At 54.8% G+C, this 21,988-nt stretch overlaps 13 protein-coding genes across 13 annotated transcripts; 8 read left to right on the top strand and 5 right to left on the bottom strand.

The window, feature by feature from the left end:
- Nucleotides 1-46: 46 nt before the first annotated feature.
- L226DRAFT_254870 (uncharacterized protein) lies at nt 47-1,049 on the bottom strand. Its single transcript, XM_067673300.1, has 4 exons — nt 859-1,049; nt 556-740; nt 224-480; nt 47-159 (listed from the first exon to the last, which is right to left on the bottom strand). Exons 1-4 carry the CDS (start codon nt 884-886, stop codon nt 153-155), a joined length of 477 nt encoding a protein of 158 aa, XP_067540189.1. The 5' UTR covers nt 887-1,049; the 3' UTR covers nt 47-152.
- A 989-nt stretch (nt 1,050-2,038) lies between these two features.
- On the top strand, nt 2,039-3,672 carry L226DRAFT_567704 (alpha/beta-hydrolase; the record flags this gene model as incomplete). The annotated part of the gene is made up of 9 exons (XM_067684064.1): nt 2,039-2,219; nt 2,272-2,353; nt 2,403-2,505; nt 2,563-2,599; nt 2,662-2,768; nt 2,833-2,992; nt 3,062-3,126; nt 3,187-3,571; nt 3,626-3,672. The coding sequence occupies 9 exons, from the start codon at nt 2,039-2,041 to the stop codon at nt 3,670-3,672; spliced, it is 1,167 nt and encodes a 388-aa protein (XP_067540190.1).
- A 1,037-nt stretch (nt 3,673-4,709) lies between these two features.
- On the top strand, nt 4,710-5,345 carry L226DRAFT_558112 (uncharacterized protein; the record flags this gene model as incomplete). Its single annotated transcript, XM_067683222.1, has 2 exons — nt 4,710-4,757; nt 4,808-5,345. The coding sequence occupies 2 exons, from the start codon at nt 4,713-4,715 to the stop codon at nt 5,330-5,332; spliced, it is 570 nt and encodes a 189-aa protein (XP_067540191.1). The 3' UTR covers nt 5,333-5,345.
- A 271-nt stretch (nt 5,346-5,616) lies between these two features.
- On the bottom strand, nt 5,617-6,137 carry L226DRAFT_610022 (uncharacterized protein; the record flags this gene model as incomplete). The annotated part of the gene is made up of 2 exons (XM_067686114.1): nt 5,729-6,137; nt 5,617-5,663 (listed from the first exon to the last, which is right to left on the bottom strand). Exons 1-2 carry the CDS (start codon nt 6,012-6,014, stop codon nt 5,617-5,619), a joined length of 333 nt encoding a protein of 110 aa, XP_067540192.1. The 5' UTR covers nt 6,015-6,137.
- Nucleotides 6,138-7,584: 1,447 nt separating this feature from the next.
- On the top strand, nt 7,585-8,396 carry L226DRAFT_531383 (uncharacterized protein). Its single transcript, XM_067680070.1, has 2 exons — nt 7,585-7,773; nt 7,833-8,396. Exons 1-2 carry the CDS (start codon nt 7,768-7,770, stop codon nt 8,334-8,336), a joined length of 510 nt encoding a protein of 169 aa, XP_067540193.1. The 5' UTR covers nt 7,585-7,767; the 3' UTR covers nt 8,337-8,396.
- Nucleotides 8,397-8,544: 148 nt separating this feature from the next.
- Nucleotides 8,545-9,170, top strand: L226DRAFT_610024 (uncharacterized protein; the record flags this gene model as incomplete). Its single annotated transcript, XM_067686115.1, has 2 exons — nt 8,545-8,598; nt 8,658-9,170. The coding sequence occupies 2 exons, from the start codon at nt 8,545-8,547 to the stop codon at nt 9,168-9,170; spliced, it is 567 nt and encodes a 188-aa protein (XP_067540194.1).
- Nucleotides 9,171-9,870: 700 nt separating this feature from the next.
- Nucleotides 9,871-11,355, bottom strand: L226DRAFT_531384 (alpha/beta-hydrolase). The gene is made up of 7 exons (XM_067680071.1): nt 11,331-11,355; nt 11,196-11,276; nt 10,917-11,139; nt 10,692-10,851; nt 10,568-10,632; nt 10,107-10,488; nt 9,871-10,050 (listed from the first exon to the last, which is right to left on the bottom strand). The coding sequence occupies exons 3-7, from the start codon at nt 11,028-11,030 to the stop codon at nt 10,004-10,006; spliced, it is 768 nt and encodes a 255-aa protein (XP_067540195.1). The 5' UTR covers nt 11,031-11,139; nt 11,196-11,276; nt 11,331-11,355; the 3' UTR covers nt 9,871-10,003.
- A 1,175-nt stretch (nt 11,356-12,530) lies between these two features.
- L226DRAFT_520488 (uncharacterized protein) lies at nt 12,531-13,174 on the bottom strand (the record flags this gene model as incomplete). The annotated part of the gene is made up of 3 exons (XM_067678643.1): nt 12,531-12,791; nt 12,849-13,021; nt 13,144-13,174. The coding sequence occupies 3 exons, from the start codon at nt 13,172-13,174 to the stop codon at nt 12,531-12,533; spliced, it is 465 nt and encodes a 154-aa protein (XP_067540196.1).
- A 754-nt stretch (nt 13,175-13,928) lies between these two features.
- Nucleotides 13,929-14,763, top strand: L226DRAFT_254989 (uncharacterized protein). Its single transcript, XM_067673301.1, has 5 exons — nt 13,929-14,072; nt 14,127-14,217; nt 14,278-14,429; nt 14,516-14,581; nt 14,635-14,763. Exons 1-4 carry the CDS (start codon nt 13,982-13,984, stop codon nt 14,569-14,571), a joined length of 390 nt encoding a protein of 129 aa, XP_067540197.1. The 5' UTR covers nt 13,929-13,981; the 3' UTR covers nt 14,572-14,581; nt 14,635-14,763.
- Nucleotides 14,764-16,676, top strand: L226DRAFT_254990 (alpha/beta-hydrolase). The gene is made up of 10 exons (XM_067673302.1): nt 14,764-14,821; nt 14,882-15,005; nt 15,061-15,142; nt 15,190-15,292; nt 15,345-15,381; nt 15,439-15,545; nt 15,601-15,760; nt 15,827-15,891; nt 15,972-16,356; nt 16,411-16,676. The coding sequence occupies exons 2-10, from the start codon at nt 14,963-14,965 to the stop codon at nt 16,455-16,457; spliced, it is 1,029 nt and encodes a 342-aa protein (XP_067540198.1). The 5' UTR covers nt 14,764-14,821; nt 14,882-14,962; the 3' UTR covers nt 16,458-16,676.
- Nucleotides 16,677-17,542: 866 nt separating this feature from the next.
- L226DRAFT_531387 (60S ribosomal protein eL8) lies at nt 17,543-19,207 on the bottom strand. The gene is made up of 6 exons (XM_067680072.1): nt 19,170-19,207; nt 18,704-18,824; nt 18,461-18,638; nt 18,323-18,410; nt 17,977-18,269; nt 17,543-17,921 (listed from the first exon to the last, which is right to left on the bottom strand). Exons 1-6 carry the CDS (start codon nt 19,170-19,172, stop codon nt 17,789-17,791), a joined length of 816 nt encoding a protein of 271 aa, XP_067540199.1. The 5' UTR covers nt 19,173-19,207; the 3' UTR covers nt 17,543-17,788.
- A 748-nt stretch (nt 19,208-19,955) lies between these two features.
- L226DRAFT_255050 (uncharacterized protein) lies at nt 19,956-21,445 on the top strand. The gene is made up of 9 exons (XM_067673303.1): nt 19,956-20,021; nt 20,083-20,378; nt 20,430-20,511; nt 20,575-20,677; nt 20,734-20,770; nt 20,826-20,932; nt 20,998-21,106; nt 21,233-21,280; nt 21,353-21,445. Exons 2-8 carry the CDS (start codon nt 20,195-20,197, stop codon nt 21,238-21,240), a joined length of 630 nt encoding a protein of 209 aa, XP_067540200.1. The 5' UTR covers nt 19,956-20,021; nt 20,083-20,194; the 3' UTR covers nt 21,241-21,280; nt 21,353-21,445.
- Nucleotides 21,293-21,754, top strand: L226DRAFT_455530 (uncharacterized protein; the record flags this gene model as incomplete). Its single annotated transcript, XM_067675246.1, has 1 exon — nt 21,293-21,754. The coding sequence occupies one exon, from the start codon at nt 21,293-21,295 to the stop codon at nt 21,752-21,754; it is 462 nt and encodes a 153-aa protein (XP_067540201.1).
- Between the last annotated feature and the right edge of the window lie 234 nt (nt 21,755-21,988).

Raw genomic sequence — 21,988 nt, forward strand, 5'->3', positions numbered from 1 at the left:
GGTCCTCTGTTGTACGAGTATACCGATCGAGCATCTATGTATGAAAGGACCGGACGACTGTGTGTCAGACCAAGAAATTCGATTATGGAACACCTGCGAACATCGACAAAACGCTACTCTGTACGTCGTTTGCTTCCTGCGATGCTGAGCGTCTACCACCTACAAGAACAGGGAAAGCGTCAGTATGACAGTCAATACCCTGTCGCAACGATGCGGCACTTACGGAATGGGGAAGAGCGCGAGATCAGCATCGAAGTCCTGTCCGACGACGTTGAGGGAGAGCTTGACGTGGAACCAGTCATCAGAGTTGATAAAGATTGTGACCGATCCTGAGGCAACGAGGGGGACGTCGAGAGAAAAGATAATCCCATCGCGCATGTTGCCTTGCTTTTCCCCAATCTCGACGTCGCCGAAGAGCGGTACCCCGATGGAGAGCCCGACGTCGGCGTCGAGCGTGCTTGTATCAATGGAGGTGCGGAACTACGTCGTTGGAACGCCACAGGTTAATAAATGAGCCCTCAGGGACGTAGTAAGGCATCCGGGAGAGTACCTTACCTTGAGAACGACGATGAACACGGGAACTTGGATGAGGGCGTCATAAATGCCTTCATCGCGTCTACGACCGACAGGGAATCCTCCGAAGACGAAGGCATGGTACTTCTTCCCCTCGCGCTTGTCGGTGATTGGGATATGGTGCCCTTCTAGCCATTTCTCCAGCGGAGTATCCAAGACTTCGGTGGCTGTCAGCACATGCCCGGGGGACAAGATGAAGAGTTGGAGCCAGTATCATGAATTGTTGAGAGTATCATTGTGAGTGAGCGGAACATCGTCTCGGTAGATCTTAAGGAGAAAACGCACCTTTACTGATAGCACCTGCGGAAGACATGTTCAAACTATATAAGATGCGTTATGATGCACGAGTCGAAGGTGGGGCCGTTATGTGGGATCGTTAGAGCGATGAGGCGTACTCTGTGCTCTTTTGTGCTGCGCAACGCGCTCTATTTCCAGAGTTTCGTACCCAGGTTCTTTGCAGGCGCCGGTGACTGTGCATGTTCCGATTCACCGTCCACTGTGTCAACTTGAACGCAGGGCAATCGAGGATCAGTGTGCGGAATTACACAACGTGTCAGTTCAGTAGTCAGCTGGATGAATACAGGTGACGGAGAAGCACAGGCTTACGAGGTAGCATGGAACATTCACATATAGTAGACGCGATGCGACGTCACCGTGCCACCTTGGCGCGCTCTACTGTACTCGACGGTCCACCTGACGTATGCATTGTTAGGGCCTGTGTCCTAAGAGCTGGTATGATGTAGAGCAGGTCTTAGTGTTGTTGAGCAAGTCACAATCCGAGGTTCGCAAGGTCGTCGAACGGGATACACACCTGCAACGAGGTCAGCACCGTTTCAGCTGGCGAGACCCGGGCGCATGCGGTGGAGAAGGTCGGAGCACTTTATTGACGCAAGCGCAGCGCAGAGGAGAACAGTGCTGAAGTTGGTGGGAACGCAGGGAAGAGCGGCAGTAGACCGCTGGCACGAGGTTATCCGCCCGAGCCATCTGTTCCGGGATCTGCCGGGAAGGGAAGCGCCTTCATAACGCAGACTTGACGCCGAGAGTCATTCCACTACCGTGACTATTCTGAGGCTTGATAGCCTCAAGCCCCAGTCTCTGGTATCTACTCTTGCTGCTATACACTCTTCCTGGGCACGGGACGTCTGTGTTACACGAAATCAACGCCCGAATATCAACTTTCTCTGGCATGGCGCATGATGCGCGTCCCGGCATGATCTCATGGTGAGGCGCGAAGGCTCAGTCTATGCATCTCACTTACGGCACATTGCCTTTCAGAGTATCTTTATCGCCGCCATGAACTGAGCCAAGTCGTTCTACGTTCTACCTGTCACTAGTAGGACGCACCTTCTGTATCAGCGTTACTCTAGGGTTCCACGACCAAACAAAGAGCGACGGTGAAGTTTTATATACCAGGCGTCCCCTCTACAGGCTTCCATCCGAAGCACCCTTCAGTCCGTGATTCATCATGGCAAATCTGACCGTCCTCAAGCGTAATATCCACCTGTCTCATGCAAAGCAGCTCGCTCAGCTACAGCTCCCGACGGAACACGATATTCGCAGAGAGGAACCGTCCTCCGAGCTCTTGCAGACCATCACCAAATGGATCACGGACAACCCCGGGGCCATCAAGGCAGCGCAGGACTCTCGTGAGTATGGCTGAATGCTCATGTTCAGTCTGACTGTTGACCGCTGCTTTAGGATGCACAAGCACCGGTCCAGACACGCCCAACTGGGATGCGGTCTTCATCAGCCTAGTGGAGAGTACCGCCATGTATCTCCGGTATGTTTTCCGTGAACCGAAGGCGATGCTCCTACTGATCTGCCCATAGCCAGTATCCTGAGGTCGTCAAGGCTGCCAAAGCCGCTCGCGATGGCAACCTGGAGCAGGCGGCAGACCACCTCAAGAAAGCGCAGGAAGAGATCGACACGGTGGTGAGTAACCTCTCTTGGCTTGCATATCAGCAAATCGTACTCACGTTGCTACTATAGGCGGCGCTCTTGAATTGCACCTTCCTCCAGCTCTGCGGTCAGGCTCTTCCTCGACCTCGATCTTATGTGAGAACTGATCATAACGAGGATCTCTTTCAGATTTTGTCACGCAGAGCCCGGACGGTTCCCCGTCGCTTTCGGGTGCATTCTGCGGCGTCTTCATCAGCAACAGCACCGAGAGACCGTACATGGGTATTGCATACAAGGTGCGGCCAGTTAGGTGTCATGCGGCTGCAGCCTGCCGTCGCTGAAAGCGAACTCGTCGGCCAGGGAACCAGTACCAATCCGGAGGGAATCACAGACCTCGTATGGGCACCTATTATGCCGTATCGTCCGGGTGTTGCGTGGGGCGCCCTCATGCACGCCGGCTTCTACCAAGGATTGTTCGGCACGTTCACAACTGAGGTTTACGGTCCTCAGGTTCCGTTTGGTCGGTATCGGTGTTATCTCGCCGTATGGAACACATAGCTCAGCTGAGCATTACCCCGTATACCTGCAGATCTCATGTTGGAGACTCTTTCCAGTGCATACGCCTCGCGTCCCAGCGCTCAGCTGCACTTCACGGTATGGTCTTCAGCTCAGAGATTTCGAACCATGCCTTACGCCCTGTACCTTCGTTTCCAGGGCCACTCCCTCGGCGGTGCATACTGTATTATCACATACGGCGAGTTCCTGCGTCGCCAGGCCGAACTCGCTCTCGCCAACTTCAAGTTCGGCGATATGCACGCTTTTGGGGCCCCGCGTGTCTGCCTAGAGCCCTTCGCGACCGAGTTCAACAGGCATACCCAGATTCCCGGGGGCGGGAAGTACTCGTTCCGCATCGTGAACGAGCTCGACCCGGTCACTACCATCCCCCCGGCGTTCAAGGACCAAGTCTTGGAATTCCCGTTCGTCCATCCGGCGAGCGCGTGGAAGATCACGACTGGTGGGCCGGAGAAGATGAACGATGAACCACCCCCGGTGGATCCCCAGAGCGTCACTGACCTACTTGCGAATGCCCACTTCCATGGTATGTGTCTCATGCTTGTTCGGTACGTCTTGCGATGCTGATGCGCGTATCTAGATCCCAAGGAGTACTACGCAAGCTGGCAGAAGACGCCTCACTCGTGAAAGATGGAACACGTGTCGTAGAGCGTTCAACACGCCGTGCAATGTCGCATTGCAGCTACAGTGAAGGCGTTCAACACGCCCGTATGCGAGTGCAGTGCCGGTCCTTCAATGTACAAGTATCACTCCGAATTGCTGACCACGGATCGATTCATTCCATTTCGAGCACAGTTCATATACACTCCATGGACCGGGCTTGAGGGCTTGTTGTCGTACAGGGTGTGTTTGAAGCTGATGTGCCCGTATGGGAACCAGGGTTACCCAGAACACAACCGTCTTTGCCACCTCGCTTTTGGTAGGTCCGCTCGTAGACTTCACCGTGTACGAGCACCTGACGGCCCCGTCGCGGTCCTTCTCGAGCACGGCTCGTGCAGCGCACTGTGTGCTCTGTTCAGTAACACTCACATTATTGCTCAGGGTTGAAAGACGTATGTACTGCGCCACAGGTTCATCGCCGATCCTTGTCATCTGGAAGGCACCGACCTGCACGGACCTGGAGCGTCGACACGCGGAAGTACCCGGAATGGCAGCTTCACAGTTGTACAACTGCAAGGCGGGGAGGACGAGGATCGAGTAAATCGTGTAGAATATGTCGCCGGACACGATGTGAGCCTCTATCCCGCAGCGGCTCAATCCCAACTCCAAAGGTGCAATGATGACCGTGACGTGTCGAACGTGAAGGCAGCAGTGATGGCGAGTCGCCGCCGGGTGATTGGAGTGCCTCGGAGACGAGCCACACTGCACAGAAATAGAGATATTTTGCGGTGCAGAGTGTGTTCACATCTCGAGGCATCGGGACCACACAAAAGTGTTGGCAAGTTGCGAAACTGCCGAGTGGTGACGCCGGCGTGGTGACTTGATTCCTGACAAGCGCCCCTTGATCCGCTCTCGACTCACACAAGGACTTCGCCATCCCTCTAAGAGATCGTCGACTTCCATAGTGTTGTCCTGGTGATAAATAGGTGAGCTTGAGCATCTAAGCCGATGACTCGACGGCCTTTATCTGATTTTATTCAGCACGCTGGTGTCAGTGCTCGTGAAGAATGGTGTCCCCTCCCGGGGAGGAAGAACGTGGACCTGAGATGACTGTGAGTGACAGGTGCCCGCTCAGAAATGATCTGATCATTTTGTCTCACAGGGAACTGCTGTATTCATGGCGAGTGCCCGCCTCCAGGCTCAGAAGGACAATAAGACCATCACTCACACATGGGAGCACGACATCGAGTCGCTTGCGTACGTGCTGCTCTATAGCATCTACAAGCACGCCATGGAGAATGAGGCGATGAACAAAGAATTCCTGGATGAGTTCGGGACGTTTTTCGCTCCAGCCACTGTCAGGGGAATACTCGATAATCGTTCAAGCATCTTCCGCGTATCTGCGGACAGGAGCATTCCCTTGCTCTTGGCCTATGCCCAGAACGATAAGGATCTCTTCGAGATTATCGTGATGACATTCAGGTTCCTAAACAAGCTGCAGTCACAGCTGAAGGTCGACAACTTCGAGGTTGAAGTTGCTGACTTCTTCGTACCACCTGATAATTCTACTATAGACTTTGAACAGGAGTTCTCACATTGGCGCGGCGGTCTCCGGTACGTCGAGTACCGCGCGTTCGGGGGACAGGACTCTCCGACGACATGGTGGAAGGCGAATAACATTGGGTAGTCTGTATACGAGGCACACATCGTCATGCTATTTTCACTATTGTGTGATCACTCCCGCTGTTGTAACGAATATAATCAGCATTCCGAATCAACTACTTCTTCCAGAGATGCTATATGTTGCGCCTAAATAAACGCTTGAGCATCTCGTCCGAATTCGAGACTGCATGCAGATCCGCCCCGGCGAAAGCCAAGAACCACGGCGGGCGTCGTCCGAGGTTACGCCTGTACGACTCAGCAAGTTCGTAATAACATCATGCCTCCGAGTTGTGACCAGCTTACTGCAATTCAGGAGTGCGGGGTCTGTTGCCAGCTAGCGTAGTAGTCCTTGGTCTCTGTGGATCGTCAACGTCGACTACCCGTCAGCCACCTACTCGAGCATTCATACAGAAGGACTTACGGTGATTCTTCACGTTCCAGATGATGTTGATGATCGACTGCGGGTCGACCGGCGGCGGCTCGTCATTCATCTTGTACGGGCCATCCTCCGTGAGCTTCCACGCGCCTCCGACATGGACGAATGGGTAGTCGGCGATCTGGTCGACCGTGCGTGGGGGCACCGTGCACACCGGATCTTCGCGGTTGACGATGCAGAAGAGATACTTGCCACCGCCTGGCTGGGTGTGATCGTTGACTAACGTGGCGAAGGGCTCGAGGCAGACGCGAGGGCAGCTGTGGGTGTACATGTCTCCAAAATTGAAATCGGAGAAAGCGGGTTCAGCTTGTTGACGGATAGAACTCGCCGTACGTCAGCGTGCAGTAAGCGCCACCAAGAGAGTGACCCTGAGTATGCATACTGCATATCGCCGTGACCGCAATGCATGCCTTCCAACCTACAGGATGCTGCCTCTGTAATACACAAACCGGTACCGTCCTGTCGAGGTCATTCGACGCACCAGCCCATCTCTGGGATCCGGATACCGGTCGGCCAGTCCTATCCCTGGAGGCGCACATCAACCATTTCCATGTCGCCGCCTTCTTCCCTGACAGTCGACTTCTTGCATTGGCCTACGATGACGGGACTGTGCGCCTATGGGACGTATCCGATGGAACCTGTCTTGCGACGTTCACGGAGCACACTGCCCGCGTTATTCATCTCGTCTTCTCTGCCGACGGAGACACCTTGTGTTCGACCGGAGACGACGGACGATTCTACATCCGACGCCTTCGCGATGTCCTTCCATACTTAAAGCGCTCAACAGGAGTGCCGTCGGTGAGTCCGTTGCTATAGCGGTTATCTCGGAGAGTGCTGACACTAGTTGCAACCCTCTTCAGGCTTCGGAATGAAGGTCGCATGGCCCCAGATAGCGCAGGATAGTGTACGGCTGCCGTACACTATCCTGCGCGATCGCGACATCGTCTGCGTGCTCGAGAAGGATCGCGACGGGATCGCCAGGTGCAATGTCTACGAGCGGGACCAACGCAGAAAAGATGGCGAAGGCGACCGCGGTATTCTGGGTGACCACGTCCTCCGAGTACACTACGTACGGGAAGAAGCCCTCGAGCGCGTGGAGTGTATGTGCCGCTCCTTGTGGACGTAGTCCCCGTTGACGACCGCGGTTTCGTGTCCTTGGGCCGGAGCTCCTCAGCACGCTTTGCGTTCTCAGATCGGAGCTCAGGTGCGCGTTTCGCAAGTCTATGGGGCTGAGTGCTTGTGAACGATTCCGGATCCCTGGACGTCAACTTCCTGGAAGCCGAACCGAGTCGTCACATCCTCATCTCGTCATGCGATACGAGACTGCGGGACAGGTATCGATGGGACAGTGGTAGAGTATTGGGGAGTTGCGCGGCAATGTAGTAGGCGAGGGTGAATACTCGGACTAGATGGACTCACATCGTCATGTTATATATAAACATTCCACGAACCTAGCAGAGCTGAATCTCCGCACTCGTTACGTCCTGCTTCTCTTCATGCATACGCTGTAGTTCTAGACTTGATGTGACAGAGCGAGATGTGCACGGTTAAGCTTGAAATACGATCGGTGGCCTTCGACCGGTAGAGTCAATGTGGAGGCGATTCGGACCATGATATCGCCAAGTTCTATCCTCGGGTGCGAGTCAAATACAGTAAGTCGGGGTGGGGTGGACGAGGGAGTCGGGACTCAGAGGAAGACATGGTCGACATCGAGGTTATTAACGTTCATGCGTTAATGACCCACTGGCACCAGGTGCCAATGCTTTGCTCTTCAAACTCCACTGTGGCTGACGGCGCCTCACAGCAGGTGGGCGCTATGGACTTCGTCGCCGCAGCCGTCGTCGCGCAACGTGACAAATCCCCTCAAGCCTCTCCTACCCTCCTTCCTGGCACTAGCTCGTGTCTGAGACAGTCAAAGCTCTTGCTCTGCATCAGCCTCACGTAGGCTCTTTCGAGATTCCAGTTCACCGCCGGGCGGCGCCGCGACCTGGGTGTCTACTCCAGAGAAAGAACGTGGACCTGAGATGACTGTGAGTGACGGGTGCCCCCTCAGAGCACAGAGAAATGATCTGATCATGTTGTCTCACAGGGAACTGCTATATTCATGGCGACTGCCCTCCTCCAGACTCAGAAGGACAATAAGACTATCACTCACACATGGGAGCATGACATCGAGTCGCTTGCGTACATGCTGCTCTATAGCATCTACAAGCATGCCATGGATACCAGCGCGATGGATAAGAAAGGGTTCCAGGAGGAGTTCCAGGCATTCTTTGGCGCACCCACCGTCAAAGAACTTGTCAATGAACGTTTCAACATCTTCCGCCAAGCAGAAGAAAACGGTATTCGCTTCCTTCTGGAGTATATCAACACCGATGACTCGGATACGATCCTCTCAAGCGTTGTTTCGGGGACGTTCAGGTTTCTGGCCGATCTGCACACGAACTTGCAGGCTAGCGAGCTCAGTGGCAGGAAAAGTCCAAACCGGGATGTCGATAAGTTGTACCCCCGTCGTCCACCTCAACCGCTGCCCTTTGAAGATATGTATAAATGTTGGTACGATGTTATTCGGGTCTTCCAATCTCGCGCCTAGGACGATATGTAGAACATCGAGTACTCTGTAATATGTATACGAGTATGATGCCGTGGCCCATTTCTACAGGTTTAATGCTCGGCTTTTCAAACACCGGGTCCGCTGTGCTGACGCGGGTTGGCGCTACGGACTGTGTCGCCGCGCGCATCGGACTCAGACGCCTGTCCTACCCTCCTTGCTGGCACTACTAGCTCGTGTCTGAGACAGTATGGCGTTCACTCCACAGACAGAATGTGGACCTGAGATGAGACCTGAGATGACTGTGAGTGGCGTGTACCCGCTCAGACAACGGAGAAATGATCTGACCATATTGTCTCACAGGGAACTGCTATATTCATGGCGAGTGCCCTTCTCGAGGCTCAGAAGGACAATCAGACCACCACTCACACATGGGAGCATGACACCGAGTCGCTTGCGTACGTGCTGCTCTATAGCATCTACAAGCATGCCATGGATACCGGTGCGATGGACCAGAAGAAAGGGTTCCGGGCGGAGTTCGAGGCATTGTTTGGCGCACCCACCGTCAAAACACTTGTCAAGAACCGTTTGCTACTCTTCAGGGTCGACCCCCAAGAAGAAGAAGAGCATATTGGTTTCCTTCTGGAGCATGTCGACGCCGATAAGAGCCTCTCAAACGTTGTTTCGGGGACGTTCAGGTTTCTGGCCGATCTGCACACGCACTTGCCGGCTAGCAAGTCAACTGGCACGAAACCTCCGAAGGATGTCGATCAGTGGTACCCACGTTCTCAACCTCTGCAACCTCTGCCCGTCGAAGATATGTATAAACGTTGGCTCCATGTTGTTCGGCACTACGGATCTGGCGCCTTCATGTAGAACATCAAGTACTCTGTAATATGTATACGAGTATGATGGCGTGGCCCATTTCTACTGCTCCCGCTGTTGAGGTGAGAGTACTCACGAGCCACTTCCGAGATGCTATCTGCTGTGCTTTAACCTATGTTCGATCCTCTTATCACAACCCGAAACTGCTTACCCACCCCGGACAAGGCCAAGAACCCCGCGACGATGCTCGCGTTGTCCTGGATTCGCTACTGTCACTCTTACAACAACGCGACTCAGCTCTTCTCCTCAATGACCACGCCCGCGGGGCACTCCGGACCTGTAGCTGCTTCAGGGGAGATGCGATTGATTGACCATTTGAGTTCCTGCCGGCGCATCGACTACAAGAACATTTGGACCCGGGCCCTGCATTCGCGTCTTTCTGATCCGCACGCTACGGGACCGTCAGCGATATAGACGAATGTCAAGCTCAGCGTAGCCTCCGTAGAACTTAAATGGTTGTCCCATCATCTATACTTAGCAGCATCATTCTGTGAGCGTCGGATAACAGCTTTATGGCTTGGGTGCGCACGACTCGCCGGGCTATTATGGCTCGCGTCATGACCCTTCGAGTGACGTGGAGTAGTTGAGGCTTGACGAGCAATCTGCGAGCGACGCACCAGTGCCGTCGGAGATCCAAGTGTGGAGCTTTACAATGGTGCGTCCAGATGCTCCTGCACGCTCTCGGGTCATAGGCTGGAAAATACTAGGTCATATAGAGGGACGGTATATGAGACACCCGTACATGAAATTCGGATTCGGCAGTGATTCGGTCACGGACGCCTTCACAATGACAACATCATGCCTCGTGACTAGCGTACTGCAATTCAGGAGTGCGGGGTCTGTTGCCAGCTGGCGTAGTAGTCCTTGGTCTCTGTAGGTCGACTACCCGTCAGCCACCTACTCGAGCATTCATACAGAAGGACTTACGGTGATTCTTCACGTTCCAGATGATGTTGATGATCGACTGCGGGTCGACCGGCGGCGGCTCGTCGCTCATCTTGTACGGGCCATCCTCGCTGAGCTTCCACGCGCCTCCGACATGGATGAACGGGTAGTCAGCGATCTGGCCGACAGTGCGTGGGGGCACCGTGCACACCGGATCCTCGCGGTTGACGATGCGGAAGAGGTACTTGCCACTGCCGGGTTGGGTGTGCTTATTGACTAACGTGGCGAAGGGCTCGAGGCAGACGCGCGGGCTGCCGTAGGTGTACATGTCACCGAAATCGAAATCGGAGAAAGCGGGTTCGGCTTGTTGACGGAGGAACTCGCCGTACGTCAGCGTGCAGTAAGCACCGCCGAGAGAGTGGCCCTGGTGAGGACGATACGGTATGCGTGTGTGAGCGAATGCGATCGCGAGGTCGAGTAGTAGTGTGCATGTGTATACTGACCGTGAAGTGGAGGACCGCATTGGTGCGTGAGTCGTACGCATCGGAGAGCTGTCCGAGCATGAGATCTGTTGCATATGGATTTCAGTGTTTGCGATCTGCGGCGGGGTCGAGGGCTTGCGCGTACCGAAGGGAATATGAGCATCCCGGACAGTAGCACTGAACGTGCCAAACAGCCCCGCGTAGAAGCCCTCATGGACAAGGGAGCCCCAGAGTACACCAGGACGAAGAGGGGCTATGAGGTCCCAATCGCGATCCGTATTAAGCTCTCTCAGGCTGTTTGTACCCTGCGATTTGTGAGGACGTCGCTCGACACAAGCATGGCTCGAGATGAGACGAGCCTAGTACGTACCTTGTAAGCGACACCCATGAACTGAGGAGAACAAAAATCGAAATTCGTTCCACAGGCTCTGGTATTCCTCGGAACCTTTGCCAGTGTTACGGAGACCGTGCAAGAAGACGACATGTACGATGACCCAGCACAGGGCCTCGAGATCATGCTCCAGGGTCTGCGTGATCGTCATCTCGTCTAAGGAAGCTTGGAGGATCTCTGTTGCCATGAACATCGGCGTTCCCTGGAAGAGCGAACAATCAACGAGGGAGCAATGGGGAGACAAAGATTTGCACGCACGGAGATCGTGTTCCAGGGCTTTTTCTCCACTTGTTCTGAGTTGGATCCGATCGTGACTCCATCGGAATCCTTGAAAGACTTCTGAATGTATCAGAAAAAGTCAGCAACGTCGCATGCTCATATCGGCGGATCACCCAACGGTTGATGCATGGCCTTCTCATGACATTTTGTTTGGTCTCCGCAGTCTTTCGCCATCGCGACGGTAACGTCAGAAGTCGCATCGGGAGAGCGGGGGCCCGGTAGATTGACCAGGACATCTTGTTGATCGTACAAGACAGTTTTCAGGGGGTCGAGTCTGTTCTCGGTGTTTGACATAGACGTAGAAATGCCATCAGAGAATGAGGGAGTTGTGTTACCAACAGAACCGTACCGAACGTGAGTAGGAGAGGTTTAGGCGGGATAAGACGATAGAAAGAGTACGCACTGTAGGCTGAGGAGTCCATCGAATTCGCAGGCCTCGTATTGATTGTGAAGTCAGATGTGGCGCCTTTATTGTAGACAGACGAGAAGTAGAGTCGGAAAATACGTGTGAAGTCAGCTCAAAGTGAGAGGTGCACATGAACAAAAGCCTACGTGTCCGAGTTAGCAGTGTAGCTAGGCCCCTTTGGCGAGACGAGTATTCGTAGTTCCAGCGTCCTCAAGCGCGAGGCCAAGCGGGATGCTAGTCAAAAATGGCATGGTCAACCAATGGAAGGTATAGAATAAAAATATATGGACCCACTGCCCTGCCCTTGAGTCGTTGATTGGGGGTTGTGGCGGTTGTTGGTCACGGCGGTCGATGAAGCTTACTGTTCCTCTTTTAGCGATACAGAGAGTTAAACGGATCCCAATAGACCGTCAAGGCAACCGTGTTCAAGCACAGGTGGTCGCAATTGGGTCGGAGAGGGTTTGTAGAGGCCGCATCGGTCCTCGGAGACTGGCGGAGAGCCTGAGGCATCGAATTAGACGCTGCTGGATAAGCGGGCAGGCACGTGGACAAGCAGCCTCGCCACCCGAGCACGGCAACTTGTTGAACTTGACATTTACCGCCTTGACTCGAACTCGAGGACTCAAGGTCGTGTTCGTCGATGGGCTCGTCTTTCAGCTCAACATAGCCTTGCACGGTCCGGCAGTCGATCGAACATGCGGGGAAGGTCTGTGTCACGAGAATCTCTGTTACGAAGTACTTGGAACATCATCAGACGACTATTCTGGAGCTCGGTTCGCATCCTGTAGGGCTAGGATGCCGCTACTACATTGCTGCCCATGTTTAGAGCCACCTACACAGGGAAGACGACGAAGTCAGAAAAATCCCTCGAGCACAAGACATGTGACCGCAGTACGCGACTCGGACACTCACGGGATGGGGAAGAGCGGGAGGTCAGCAGAGTAGTCCTCGCCGAAGACGGTGAGAGTGAACTTGATGTGGAGCCAGTTGTCATCGCTGATGTATAGGGTGACGGAGCCCTCGAGGATGCCGGCCACACCAACGCTGATGGTGATCCCGTCGCGCAGGTTGCCCGAGAGCTCGCCGAGCTTGATGGCGGGCAGGAACGGCACCTTGACGTAGAGGCCGATGTCGGCCTCGAGCGTGGACGTGTTGATGCTGCCGCGCAACTATGCGGTATTATGGTGAGCAGCGACACTCAAACGGTGGACCGAGTGAAGGGGTACCTGGAGAATGACCGGGCCCAGGGGGACGTCGACCTCGATATCGTACGAAGCCTTGGGGTCGGGGCCGACGAGGGGGTAGCCTCCCTGGACGAAGGCGTGGTACGTCTTGCCTGAGCGCTTCTCGTCGTAGACGACGTGGTGCCTCTCGAGCCACTTCCCAACCGGGACGGCATCTACGAGCAGCAGCGGTTAAAGGAGTCGTATCAGTGTGGCACACACGGTGATCTTACCGGGAGCAACTGGAGACATCACCATGAGTGAGGCTATTGGCTCGTGGAATGGGAAATGAACGCACCCTTGAGAGCAACAGTGTTGGTGGAAGACATAGCGATGGTGAGCTGTGTGAGCTGTGTGAGCTGCGATATGCTGTGAATGCGAGTTGGAGGTGAAAGCCTGAGGAAGAGAGCTGGTGTTTCTGACCTCTTTATGCTCGAGCTCTCCCTACGTCGCGCTCTGTACCTCGGCAGGGTTGACATCGAGCAGGATCGTCGACAAAGCCAGAACGGCGCGGGAAGACTTGGAGAGCGCGTCCGAAAGCGTCTGCGACAATGTAGCGCAGGCGCATTAGAACAGGGGCACGTCAGCTTCCGTCATCTGAGAGGCAGGTAACTCGAGCATCAGCGTCCGGAACCCCCATGGGGATGGGAGGATGGGACGTCGAGACGGCGGTTTAGACCCCCGGCACGGAGGCAACATGACTGTTGGTCAAGTGTGAGCAGTTACCAGAGTAAGCACATCAGAATCGCTCCTGGTGACTCACAGATGTTCATGATTGATTCCGACGTCGACTGAATGCGAGCCGGGATGTATGCTATGTGTAAGTCTCTACTCCCAGTTGCGCTGGCACTGGCAATATTGTTGCCGGTGTTCATCTCAAATGAGTCTTTAGTTTCCACTCAAACATCTCCAGCGTGTACGGGAGTTCCTGTGAATCCTACACGAAGAGCTTGGAGGTCGGTAGCAAGCGGAGGGGAAGAGACAGGCTTGAGTCCCGCCAGACGCTCGGCCGCGATGCCAAACTGGAAGGCGACCAAACTGAGACAAACATGGCCTCACGGCGCTTGTGCCGCCGCTGCCACCGCTTGCTTTAGTCCCGTACTATATTGCGATACCTCACTGGCAGGGCTAGTGCGATGTTCCGCTGGCCTACTGTTTACCAGTTGAACCTGGGGCGGGAGTGGGCGCCGCAGAACAATACAAACTGCTGTGAATGGAGAACCACGAGTAAGCGTCAATGGCCTGCGGAGCCGGTCAGAACTGACGATGATCAATTCACAGTCGACATGTCTCCTATGCGACTAATTCCCTGTACCAAATGGCACGTTCTAGCTGAGCAAGCCGAGTGCGACGGCGCCGAAAAACCTGCTCAGTACGTGAACACTCTTTACTCGTTTGCTCCGCTGACAACGAGAAGGTTGACTCGGCCCAGGGAAGTGACAACACTTCCTGCGACTAGCACCGAGCTCCCGAGCGGTAGGCTACAGGATGGTCTCGTGTATCCATTTGGTCGTTGTATCAAACGCAAGCTCCACATCTCACTCAATGTTACAGAACTATTCGTGGACAACAGTGAGTCGACGGGTGAGTACTACATACCACACGCTGATCACATACGGCGGCAGTATACGACAGCTGACTTCGCCTACACCTGCTTCCAAAACATGCAGGCGTTCGAGCCTCGCACTTTCGCTCCAAACACCTCACGAGCGTCCTCCGCTGTTGAACTCTCCCCGGTGGGTAACCCCCATGACACTATGCATTATGCGTACCATTCATCGCCTCTCAGTCAATCACTATCGCCGCTATTAACGTTATACAGGCATCTTGAGTGTCACTGATAGGACGTGACTTCCGTTCCAGCGCCACTTCACGGTTACCAGCTGGTTTCATGGAGGCAGGCATGGTGAAGGGCTATATAGACGCGTCGTCTCCCATGCTGCCCAAGCCGCGGCCTCGTTGCATTCTCACCCACTGTCAGGATGCCGCTGCCTTTAGCTGCTCGGCGCAACATTCACCTGACTCATGCCAAGCAGCTTGCTCAGTTGCAGCTCCCGCCGGAAAGCGACGTTCGCAAGGAGAAACCATCTGATGACTTGCAATTCATAACCCGCTGTATGAAGGACAACCCGGGAGCCATCAAGGCAGCGCAGGACTCTCGTGAGTCCCGCCTCACTGTGGTTTGGTTCTTGCTGAAAGTCAACCGCTGCCTCAGGATGCACAAGCACCGGTCCGGACTCGCCCAACTGGGATGCTGTCTTCGTCAGTCTAGTGGAGTGCGCCGCACTCAGTCTTCGGTACGTACTCACTCATACAACTGAGCCTCTCATTGATCTCCCAGTAGCCACTATCATGAAGTTGTCAAGGCGGCCGAGATCGCTCGCAAAGGCAACTTGGAGCAGGCCGCAGACCACCTGGAGAAAGCACAGGAAGAGATCGACATCGTGGTGCGTCGTATCTTCTGACTGGCATGATAATCGTCTCTTCACACTGCTATAGGCGCAGCTCTTGGACTGCACCTTCGTTCAACTCTGCGGTGAGACGCTCCTGACGTCGTACGGGATGACACTATGCTGACGAGGCTCTCTCTTAGATTTCGTCACGCAGAGCCCGGACGGCTCCCCATCTCTTTCGGGTGCATTCTGCGGCCTCTTCATCAGCAACAACATCGAGAAACCATACATGGGTATTGCGTACAAGGTGCGCCCGTTTATACGCGACGCCGAAGGTTGCTAACGGTGATTGCATCGTTCAGGGCACTAGCACCGATTCGGAGAAGATCACAGACCTCACCTGGGCACCTATCGTGCCTTATATTCCCGGCGTTGCGTGGGGCGCAAGCATGCACGCCGGATTCTATCAGGGATTGTTCGGCACGTTCACGACTGAGGATCATGGTCCTCAGATTCCCTTCAGTCGGTATCAGTTTGATTGGTTTTTGCGAAACAGATGGCTCATCATGCCCTCTAATAACCACACAGACGTTATGCTAGAGACCCTCTCGCATGCATACACCTTGCATCCGAACGCTCAGCTTCACTTTACGGTCAGTTACCGAAGGGCATCCAGCTCCGAGGCCCGACGTACTGACCACGCCTCACGCCCTACTACCTTCGATTGTAACAGGGCAACTCTCTCGGCGGTGCGTATTGCATAATCACCTACGGAGAGTTCCTGCGCCGGCAGGCCGAGTCCGCCTTCTCCAACTTCAACTTCGGCGACATGTACGCCTTTGGGGCCCCACGCGTCTGCCTCGAGCCCTTCGCGACCGAGTTCAACCGCCGTACCCAGATCCCCGGGGGCGGGAAGTACTCGTTCCGTATCGTGAACACTCTCGACCCGGTCCCCACCATTCCGCCGGTGTTCAAGAACCAGGTCGCGAAATATCCTTTCGTCCATCCGGCGAGTGCGTGGCGGATCACGACCGACGGGCCGGAGAAGATGGGCGACGAACCGCCCGCGGTGGATCCCCAGGACATCATTGCGCTGATCGCGAATGCGCACTACCATGGTATGTTTGTCGGGCTTGGTTGGTGGGTTTTGCCGTGCTGATGCGCGCTTGTAGATCCCAGGGAGTACTACGCGAGCTGGCAGAAGACGCCTCATTCGTGAAAGTTGCAACAGGTATCATATATGCGTTCAACACGCCGTACAGCGTCGCATCGAATACAGGGAGGAGGCGTTCAACACGCCCGTGCGCGAGCGTGGTTCTGGATCCTTTGATGTACTACTACCAGTACCATTCTGAATCGTCGAGAGGATCTAGACCATCTTGTGATACCAGTAGACTTCGACATTCCTGTGTTTCCGCTTATACAAGCAAGAGACAGCATTAGTACGAGAATCGGGACCTCAACGGGGTCAACACGTACGGGACTGCTAACAGCGCGGGATCAGCGGAACAATTCTCGCCGAAAACCACGAGTGTGAACTTGACGTGGACCGAGTTGTCATGCTGCCCTTCAGCTCTCCGATCTTGCTGTCGGGGAAGAGCACCCTGTGTAGAGGGGTCTGACTCGAGTGTCGTCGCACTCTGCCTCGAGCCCTTCCTACTTTGCCACATTGGTCGACAAGCACACCCAGCCAAGGATCTCCAACCGCAACAATCCAAGGTGCACTACGGTTCCGTACGCAATGGACGGTTGTCTAAATCGCCGACTACAGAGTTCCGCCGCAACAGCAGCCTGTGCCGCCACTCGTACTGTGACGTCCGTACCACCCACGTCGGCTCTCCCTTGAGCAGCACGCTCTCGAGGCGCGGGTGGCAGCTCCAGCGAAGGGTTTTCCACGCCTGTCTGTCTAAGCATGTCAAAATGGATTTATTTCAGCCCCGCGATGTCTGCTGCAAGCGAGACGGCGTAAGGACGACATCGTAGAGACACCGGGACACGACGATAGGACGAACCATAGTCACTAGTGGCCCCTCGGCTCCTGATACCAGTGTGAGACGTGTCGGACCGCACTGCTATATAAACGGTAAAATGGGAAGCTTGAACTATTAGATTGAAGTCCTGAAAGCGTCCTCTTTCTGCTAGAGCACGCATGGGGTATTTGCGGATAACCTGGCGAAGATCTGGGAGACGGGAGGAGGGATCAAGTTAGACGCTCAGTCGCACAGAATCTTGTGACTGTCGGTCAACCACTTGATATGGACGTTGAACGTTGATGCCTGACACTCGAGCTCGTCGCAGGAAAAAAGTGCGGGATATAATACAATGCGCGAGAATACAAGTACACTGACGCCGAAGGCTTGCGTCGATCCAACTTCGACGATGGTAGTCAACAATGTGATGACGACGGCGAGCACATGAGTCACTGGAAGGAAGGATCCACGCCAAGGACCATAAGCATATGTCACAGGTGAGGGCAATGCAGCGACGACGTCGAACGAGACTGGGAGGCGACAACAGCCTGACATTGACGAGAACAGAACGACGAGCCACTCAGAGCTTGGACGCGTTCGCGACGGAGAGGGTCTGACCAGCAGCCTTGGCGCGCTTGCGAAGCATCTGGGTCGACTTCGCGCCACGGACACCTCCACCCCACTGGCGGCGCTGCTCCTCGTATTTATCGGTGCTAATGCGCCGAGATCAGCTTCGCGAAGAAGTAGTACTGTCAGAACAAGACGTACAAGTTGGCCTTCGCCGCGCTAACGAGAGTAGCCAGCTCACGCTGGTCCTCGCTCTTGACGTCCTGGAGGCAAAGGACAGCAGCGGTCTTCTTGTGGACGACCGTGCCGAGACGAGCCTTGCCCTTTACGATCACGTAGGGAACGCCCATCTTGCGACAGAGGGCAGGAAGGAAGACGACGAGTTCTATTGGGTCGACATCGTGAGCGATGACGACAAGAGACGCCTTCTTAGCCTCAATGAGAGCGACGGTGTGGTTGAGACCGTACTTGACGAACAAGGGCTTCTTCGAGTCCTAAACCAAAATCGTCAGTCGCTTCATACGCGACGATAGAATCTCAGACATACTTTGACCTGCGCCTCCTTCTCATCGGCAGTCGCCTTGGCCGTAGCATCAAGACGAGCCTTCTTCTCTTGCTTCGTCTCGGGGCGGTACCTGCGCAAGATCAGCATATGACATAGTCACCGATCACCGACGAGACGTACTTGTTCAATAGCTTGAATAGCTGCGTAGCAGTGTTCTTGTCGAGAGTGTGGGAGAACTGCGCGATGGCAGGGGGAACCTTCAGGCGCTGGCTGAGGATAACCTTCTGGCGTTGAAGGCGGACGTATTCCGGCCACTTGACGAAGCGAGTAAGGTCCTTCTTGGGCTGGATGTCCTGACCTGTAAGGATAGGCACCCGCGTCGGTGACACAGCGAGAGTGGTCACGTTGAACGATGGGACATACCGATACCGAAGTTCTTGGGACGAGACTCGAAGAGGGGGTTCTTCTGAACCTTCGAGGAGCCCTTGCTGGCGCCATAAGGGGCAGGGGCGGGCTTCTTGCCGGATCCTTTCGTGGCCTTGGGCTGGTCATTGAGACGAGGCTGTCAGCATGGCTCTATGCAGCATATTAAGCCACCGCCGTCGCTGTGCACTCGGAGCTCTAACGCTCACGTTCACCGTCCAGAAAGACAGTAGACGCAAGCCCAGCATACTCGTACATCGTCGCTGTCCTCAGTGAGAGGAAGCTCTGCAGAGTAATTGTTGCTAGTGCGAGAAGGTCCTGCTGGGGGCCACACGAATGTCAGGCTACGCGAGTGTGCTTCATCCGGGGATAAGACGCACCATCCATCCTATTTCTCTCGAATTTGCAGGACCCTCCGCTGCTCCGTGTGCACCACGACGCGCGTCGGGGCCGTAGATCTGCTCACCATTGTCGTTGGTCGGTGTCTTGACGTTGTCTTACGGTTGTCGGCTTGGGGAGAAGCGACAAAGTTTCGAGCGTGGTTGAAGATTGTAGCTCCGCCACAACCTGCGGCTCGGAATCAGGATCCTTGTTTGAACTCCGACAAAATAGTATCTACGGGCGCTTGTATTGCTTGGCTGCCTCGCGTCCAGTCGCGTCCAATCGCAATGTTGTCTCCCAAGTTACTTACTGCAAGATGGACACCACAAGTCCTTGCTTGCGGGCTTTTGAGCTCGGAGATTATAGATATTCGGTGAGTTGCTTATCCCTGAGAGTCTGGCACGGTGATGTTGATCGATACTCCAGTATAGGATACTTCAAGCTTAACCAATTGAATTCATAGTTTCTACGACCACGTCCGCATAGTGCGGACCTATCCCAATGTATGACTGTGGATTACACGTACATCCGACAGATGCTACTCTTGGGTCGAGAACACCCTCGTCACTCGGCTCGCGGTTCGCATTGCACCACTGAGTCAGTCTCTTGCCTTGCACGGGCTAGGTGAATCCCTGCGCACTTCGCCCGGGGCGATGTAACCCTTGAAATACTATTACGTATTTTTGGTTGCAGACGTCGACCTGCTATGCAGCAGTCGGCGGGGACTCGGCGGCGCTTCAAGGTGTCATGTGCAGGGCCCTCGAAGATCGAGCTTCCCTTGATCTGTCCTACGCACACTTCACAAGCCATTGTCCACGGCCATGAGGCATACTTCACGTCTTCAGCAGAACTCTACTACTCGAGCAGGAATCGCAGTTCCCCTATCCCAATGCAACTCAGGGTGGTCTCGCTCATTCATCATGCCTCGTAGACTCGGGTACGCCACATCTTCCATACCACGAACGACAGCTGAATTCAACACGAGACTGAAATACAAGAATAGATACAGACACGCCTGTTAGCGACGCGGGTGCTTGAAGATCATAAAAGACGGCCCATCTCGTACTCCAGTCCTCAGGACTCCCTCGAATTCACTCACTAGCCGTCAAGATGCCTCCGCTCTCCAGGGCCGTTATCCGTGGCATTCACTTGTCTCATGCGAGACAGCTCGCTCAGTTCTCGCTTCCCCCTTCCCGGCATGCTCCTGAGGAGAACCCTCCTCCGAACCTGCTTGCAGACACCATCGACTGGATCACAGCCAATCCCGCCGCCCTCCAAGCTGCGCAGGCGACCCGTAAGTCTGCCGTAATCTGGCACGTCATCTGCGGCTTACCGTCCCCGAAAGAGTGCAAGAGCACAGGTACGGACTCTCCCAACTGGGATGCAGTCTTCTTCAGCCTCATGGAGAGCGACGCCATGTACCTCCGGTATGTAAGCGTCATCATTTCGCGCCATACAGTCGAGTCTGACTGTCGGTCGATTCTCGATAGGAAGTTCGAAGAAATCTACGACGCGATCGTGGCAGCCCGCTCCGGAGACTTCGATCTCGCTGTCACGCATCTCCAGAAAGCGCAGGAGGACGTCGACACCGTCGTAAGCGTTTAGTGTCATGTATTCAAGTATTCGCATCTCCTCACCGAATCCCACAGGCGAAGATGCTTGATTGCACGTTCATTCAACTCTGCGGTGCGTGTCTCCCCCGTTGACATGTTCGCGCGAGTTCACTGATGCGTTCTGTCAGATTTCTCTACCCGCAGCCCCGACGGCTATTGGTACTACAGCGGCGCATACTGCGGTCTGTTTGTTAGCAACAGCACCGACAAGCCATTCATGGGAGTCGCTTACAAGGTACGTACTAGGCTCGTCTCATCTCGAGCCATGCTTGTGTCGAGCGACGTCCTCACAAATCACAGGGTACCAACAGCCTGAGAGAGCTCAATACGGATCGCGACTGGGATCCCATCGCGCCTCTTCGCCCTGGTGTCCTCTGGGGCTCCCTCGTGCATGAGGGCTTCTATGCGGGTTTGTTTGGCACGTTCAGTGCTGCTGTCCAGGATGCTCAAATTCCTTTCGGTACGTGCGTCCTCGACCCAATCGCGAATTGCAGACAATTGACCTTTCCACCCAACAGATCTCATGCTCGGACAGCTCTCTAATGCGTACGACTCACGCACCGATGCGATCCTCCACTTCACGGTCAGTGTGCACATGCACCTCGACCTCGCGATCGCAATTGCTCACACACGCATACCGTATCGTCTTCACCAGGGCCACTCTCTCGGCGGTGCTTACTGCACGCTGACGTACGGCGAGTTCCTCCGTCAACAAGCTGAACCCGCCTTCTCCGATTTCAATTTCGGAGACATGTACACCTACGGCAGCCCGCGCGTCTGCCTCGAGCCCTTCGCCACGTTAGTCAACGATCACACCCAACCCGGCGGTGGCAAGTACCTCTTCCGCATCGTCAACCGGGAGGATCCGGTGTGCACGGTGCCCCCACGCACGGTCGACCAGATCGCCGACTACCCGTTCATCCATGTCAGAGGCGCGTGGAAGCTCAGCGAGGATGGCCCGTACAAGATGAGCGACGAGCCGCCGCCGGTCGACCCGCAGTCGATCATCAACATCATCTGGAACGTGAAGAATCACCGTATGTCCTTCTGTAAATGAATGCTCGAGTAGGTGGCTGACGGGTAGTCGACGTTCACGATCCACAGAGACCAAGGACTACTATGCCAGCTGGCAACAGACCCCGCACTCCTGAATTGCAGTGAGCTGGCCACGAGGCATGATGATGTTGTTACGAAGACGTCTACCAATCATTGCCGATTCCAAATATTCTGTACGAGTATCTCGTAAGCTGTAATCTACGTTCCAGCCTATGGCCTGAGGGAGTGCAGGAGC

This window comes from Lentinus tigrinus (assembly GCF_003813185.1).
Source record: "Lentinus tigrinus ALCF2SS1-7 unplaced genomic scaffold L226scaffold_4, whole genome shotgun sequence".
In the NCBI taxonomy this organism is placed as follows: Eukaryota; Fungi; Basidiomycota; class Agaricomycetes; order Polyporales; family Polyporaceae; genus Lentinus; species Lentinus tigrinus.

Excerpts from the sequence above, each read along its gene's own strand:
- L226DRAFT_531384 (XM_067680071.1), bottom strand. The coding sequence starts at position 11,030 with ATGTCGTCTTCTTGCACGGTCTCCGTAACACTGGCAAAGGTTCCGAGG. Across the intron at positions 10,852-10,916 it reads TCATGGGTGTCGCTTACAAG|GGTACAAACAGCCTGAGAGA; the intron begins GTACGTACTAGG and ends CACAAATCGCAG. Across the intron at positions 10,051-10,106 it reads CTGGAACGTGAAGAATCACC|AGACCAAGGACTACTACGCC; the intron begins GTAAGTCCTTCT and ends GTCGACCTACAG.
- L226DRAFT_254870 (XM_067673300.1), bottom strand. The coding sequence starts at position 886 with ATGTCTTCCGCAGGTGCTATCAGTAAAG. Across the intron at positions 741-858 it reads CGCAGGTGCTATCAGTAAAG|CCACCGAAGTCTTGGATACT; the intron begins GTGCGTTTTCTC and ends ATGTGCTGACAG. Across the intron at positions 481-555 it reads TGTTCATCGTCGTTCTCAAG|TTCCGCACCTCCATTGATAC; the intron begins GTAAGGTACTCT and ends CCAACGACGTAG.
- L226DRAFT_254990 (XM_067673302.1), top strand. The coding sequence starts at position 14,963 with ATGAAGGACAACCCGGGAGCCATCAAGGCAGCGCAGGACTCTC. Across the intron at positions 15,546-15,600 it reads ACATGGGTATTGCGTACAAG|GGCACTAGCACCGATTCGGA; the intron begins GTGCGCCCGTTT and ends TGCATCGTTCAG. Across the intron at positions 16,357-16,410 it reads CGCGAATGCGCACTACCATG|ATCCCAGGGAGTACTACGCG; the intron begins GTATGTTTGTCG and ends GCGCGCTTGTAG.
- L226DRAFT_254989 (XM_067673301.1), top strand. The coding sequence starts at position 13,982 with ATGTTCCGCTGGCCTACTGTTTACCAGTTGAACCTGGGGCGGGAGTGG. Across the intron at positions 14,073-14,126 it reads CTGTGAATGGAGAACCACGA|TCGACATGTCTCCTATGCGA; the intron begins GTAAGCGTCAAT and ends ATCAATTCACAG. Across the intron at positions 14,430-14,515 it reads GGACAACAGTGAGTCGACGG|GCGTTCGAGCCTCGCACTTT; the intron begins GTGAGTACTACA and ends CAAAACATGCAG.
- L226DRAFT_255050 (XM_067673303.1), top strand. The coding sequence starts at position 20,195 with ATGCCTCCGCTCTCCAGGGCCGTTATCCGTGGCATTCACTTGTCTCAT. Across the intron at positions 20,771-20,825 it reads CACGTTCATTCAACTCTGCG|ATTTCTCTACCCGCAGCCCC; the intron begins GTGCGTGTCTCC and ends GCGTTCTGTCAG. Across the intron at positions 20,933-20,997 it reads TCATGGGAGTCGCTTACAAG|GGTACCAACAGCCTGAGAGA; the intron begins GTACGTACTAGG and ends CACAAATCACAG.
- L226DRAFT_531387 (XM_067680072.1), bottom strand. Across the intron at positions 18,639-18,703 it reads TCCCAAGAACTTCGGTATCG|GTCAGGACATCCAGCCCAAG; the intron begins GTATGTCCCATC and ends CTATCCTTACAG. Across the intron at positions 18,270-18,322 it reads AGAAGGAGGCGCAGGTCAAA|GACTCGAAGAAGCCCTTGTT; the intron begins GTATGTCTGAGA and ends ATTTTGGTTTAG.